The sequence below is a fragment of the Austrofundulus limnaeus genome, unplaced genomic scaffold (genome assembly GCF_001266775.1).
Source record: "Austrofundulus limnaeus strain Quisiro unplaced genomic scaffold, Austrofundulus_limnaeus-1.0 Scaffold800, whole genome shotgun sequence".
Classification (NCBI taxonomy): Eukaryota; Metazoa; Chordata; class Actinopteri; order Cyprinodontiformes; family Rivulidae; genus Austrofundulus; species Austrofundulus limnaeus.
In genome coordinates, this window is record NW_013953202.1 from 179,639 (window position 1) to 182,989 (window position 3,351).

General features: G+C 39.1%; 1 protein-coding gene across 4 annotated transcripts in view; it reads right to left on the reverse strand.

Annotated features, from left to right (window-relative positions):
• The window catches only part of psen1 (presenilin 1), a 23,193-nt gene that overhangs the window by 15,115 nt on the left and 4,727 nt on the right, over positions 1–3,351 (reverse strand). For all 4 annotated transcript variants that reach the window (XM_014028709.1, XM_014028711.1, XM_014028708.1 and 1 more), the window contains exon 3: positions 2,306–2,643. In XM_014028709.1, coding sequence (XP_013884163.1) covers positions 2,306–2,643 — 338 coding nt within the window. The remainder of the gene's footprint in view (positions 1–2,305; positions 2,644–3,351) is intronic.

The following is a 3,351-nucleotide window of genomic DNA, read 5'->3' on the forward strand; positions in this document are numbered from 1 at the left end:
GGGTCTGGGGGAGTTTCAGCCCCCACCCCTTCTCCTCCTCCCCCCTCTCTCTGTGTCTCCCCGCAGCGAATTTCAGGCTCTAGTGCTCCGACACTGCAGCAGCCGCGTTCTGCTTTGAAAYGTTTCTTTAGTTTGTTATTGCTACGAGCTCTCATGCTAAAGTGAGAGTTGACTCCTCCCACACTAAGAAAACAGGAGGGGAGGGGTCAGCTGAGCTCCTGTGCAGTGGAGCACAGAGGGAGAGAGACGAAGTAAACCAACAAGCAGGAAAATGAAACTTATCGTCCTCTTTTTTTTTTTACTGACCTCAAAAAAATTTATCGTGCAATTAATTAATTTATTGACTATCACGACAGGCTTATTCCAAACTGGAAACCGCTCAATCAATCTGAAACACACTCCAAAAACTGCACGCAGCTAAATACCATCATTGATTCAGCTCTTACTTTGGATTTCCTTTCTGATGTTCTAACACCAACATTTTATTTTATATGGAAAAATACAGAAATGTTGAGATTTTATATTAAAAATTAAAAAATTTGTTTCCGTCATCTAGTGGTGGCATGTTAAAAACAACAATAATTATGACTTAAAATTTAAAATTCTCTAATAATTAGTTTAGGGTTCCAGAGATCATTTTTGCAGGTGATGAATGCATGCTGCATGTAGGGGAAAGTGTTTATAATGTGCATGTGATCRAGTATATAGAATTATAGATGTATTCAAACATACTTTTATGAAATCTGGTTGTTTTAGTCAAGGTTAATTTAAAATATATTTTCCCAACTTTGTTTTATATTTTCAATACGTTAAAATTCTGGGATCACTCCTGTAAAAAATTCCCTGAATTTTGAAAACCTTGCTTTATATTAATTAATAACCAATTGGTGGGCAGCGCTAACTGAAAAGTTAGTTGTGCAAATTCTAAATCACTAGCTAAATTATTTAAGTCCACAAGTTCTAAAGCCCAAATGCCCAATAAAACTTAGTGGAAGCTAAAAGTGCAAATTTGTCTCAGAGTTCACCAGAGTAAATTCCAGTAACAACATGAGCCACTCCTGTGCAATACTATCAACTAGAGGCACGACAGTTTACTTTCACAGCATTGTACATGATGCTGCAGTATGTGGAGGTGATTTTTTGAAACAGACTTTTGGCTCATGGTGTTAAATAAACAGWTGTTGGGGATTGCTAGTTCTGCTGCTTCTTGGTCATTTTCTTATGTTTATGGTTGGGCTTCAGTAAGAAAACATGCAGGATTTATTGGTAATTTTTAACTGTTTATTGTAGCACTCAAGCGATGCATTCTAGGTACAGGATGGAGAATAAGAAACCATCTTCACTTCAAAATAAGAGTCTGAATTTAAACTGTTCTCTACAACGTGTTTCCATCAAGACTTTTTGATTTTTGTGTCGCATTAAAAATGTGAAAAAACGTCGGATGGAAACAGCAAAATTCGAAAAAATAAAAATCCTCAATTCGCTAAAAAGTTTTTACGCTTGCTTGAGGTGGTTTTGGGGGTTTTCGAAAAACACTTAATGCACAAAAGGAGAGATAAGTTGTGACGTAGGGAACATTTTCCTCACGTAGCTGATGAGCTGTTTCCCGGTACCTGTTTCGGGTCGGCTGCAGCCGCGACTGGCAGCAGAACCCTCCTCCCGCTGTTTGTGTCTTCTCAGTAATCCCGTAACGTGAAGAAAATTGCATTTCTTTCTCTACGTCTCCAGACAGCAGTAACATCACCAAAACTAGTTGATAACAGAATAATTACAACTTTCCTGATAGTAGCAACACGTTCCTGATAACTTCTCTCCATTATCCTGAGATGTGTGGACCCTGTGAGTTTAGTGACGGTTACTTCCTGTTTACAACGCACATGCCTATGACGTAATTGATTCGCTTCAAGCCAGTTGATGGAAACTCCGTCCGATTTGCATTTCTTAATTTTTTCCTTTTTGCGAAATTATTAAAATTCACTCAAAATTCAAATTAAAATTGGATGTAATTGGATGGAAACACGATTTATGTGTGTGTGTAGTTTGAGTTATGCTTCAATAAGGGTTGGTGACTGAAGGTGCAGCTTGACCACCTGTCATTGTGCTGCAAATATTCTAAAGTATGATTTGAAAAACTCTGGATGGAAAAACTGCTGTTGTACCCGACAGTATCATATGTTTAAATCTGAACATTACTCAGGTTTGTGTCATTTTTGGTCGAAGTTCTAAGTAGCCTCTTCAGAGGAGCTGCATGAGGCCCAACATTAAGTTCCTCTGTGTAAGTACAGGTTTTGATAAAAACACTCACAGTCTCTGTCCATCCTTCTGGGTGTAGAAACTGACAGACTTGATGGTGGCCACAACCACCACCATGCAGAGCGTCACAGGAACAAAGAGCATGATGACGTGCTTAGCTCCATATTTAAGGGTCATCTCCTCGTCCTCRTCCTCCTCGTTCTCCAGCACTAGAGGAGGACGAGGGGTGGGGGGCTGCCCGTTCTGCTCTGGGCTGCTCCCAGTGCCCCCTCCACCACCTCCACCATCTCCTCCTCCAGGCCCTGAGCCTCCCCTGGACCGCATTCTGGTCCCGGTAGACTCCTGTTGTTGCTGGATGGGTTCTGGGGCTGGACTGGACTTTTGTCGGTCCTGTTGAAAAGGAAAATATTTTTACCTTTTGTGCATAATAAGACTGTGTGGAGGCATACAGTTAGAAAACAGTCTGTCATTACAAAAAAAACTGATTATTTACAAATATGCGGCAAATCAAAACACAATCATTAATAATCATTTTAATACAGACATACAACCAGGTCCATAAATATTGGGACATTGACACAGTTCTCATGTTTTTAGCACCATGAGGGACTTGAAATAAAAAAAAAACTTGTGTTTTAACTGTAGACTTTTAATTAACATTAAAATCATTAACATTAAAATCAGGTGAAAAGTGTACAAATTACACCAGTTTGTAAATGTGCCTCCCACTTTTTAATGGATTAAAACTGGCTGCTGTCTCAGTCTAGAGTCCAGAGGACTGTGTGAACTGAAACTGTCAGACTGTCAGGCAAGCTGAAACTTGTGACATTATCAGTATGAAGTAATCTATCCAGGTACACAGAAACTACAGGAAGAGACTTTTCCAGATACTGATCCAAACCGTTGAAATCAAAACAAACTTATTGTGTCCAATACTGCACGGTGTCKAAATCCAAAGGAAAATGAGACGCAGCCGAGTCCTTTACTGAATTACTGTTTAAAGGATCCACGATTAGTTTTAACATTAGACTTTATTTAATAAACATATATTTTAACTGTAAAATAAAGACTGTAAAAACACTGTAGGCTGTTTAGTTT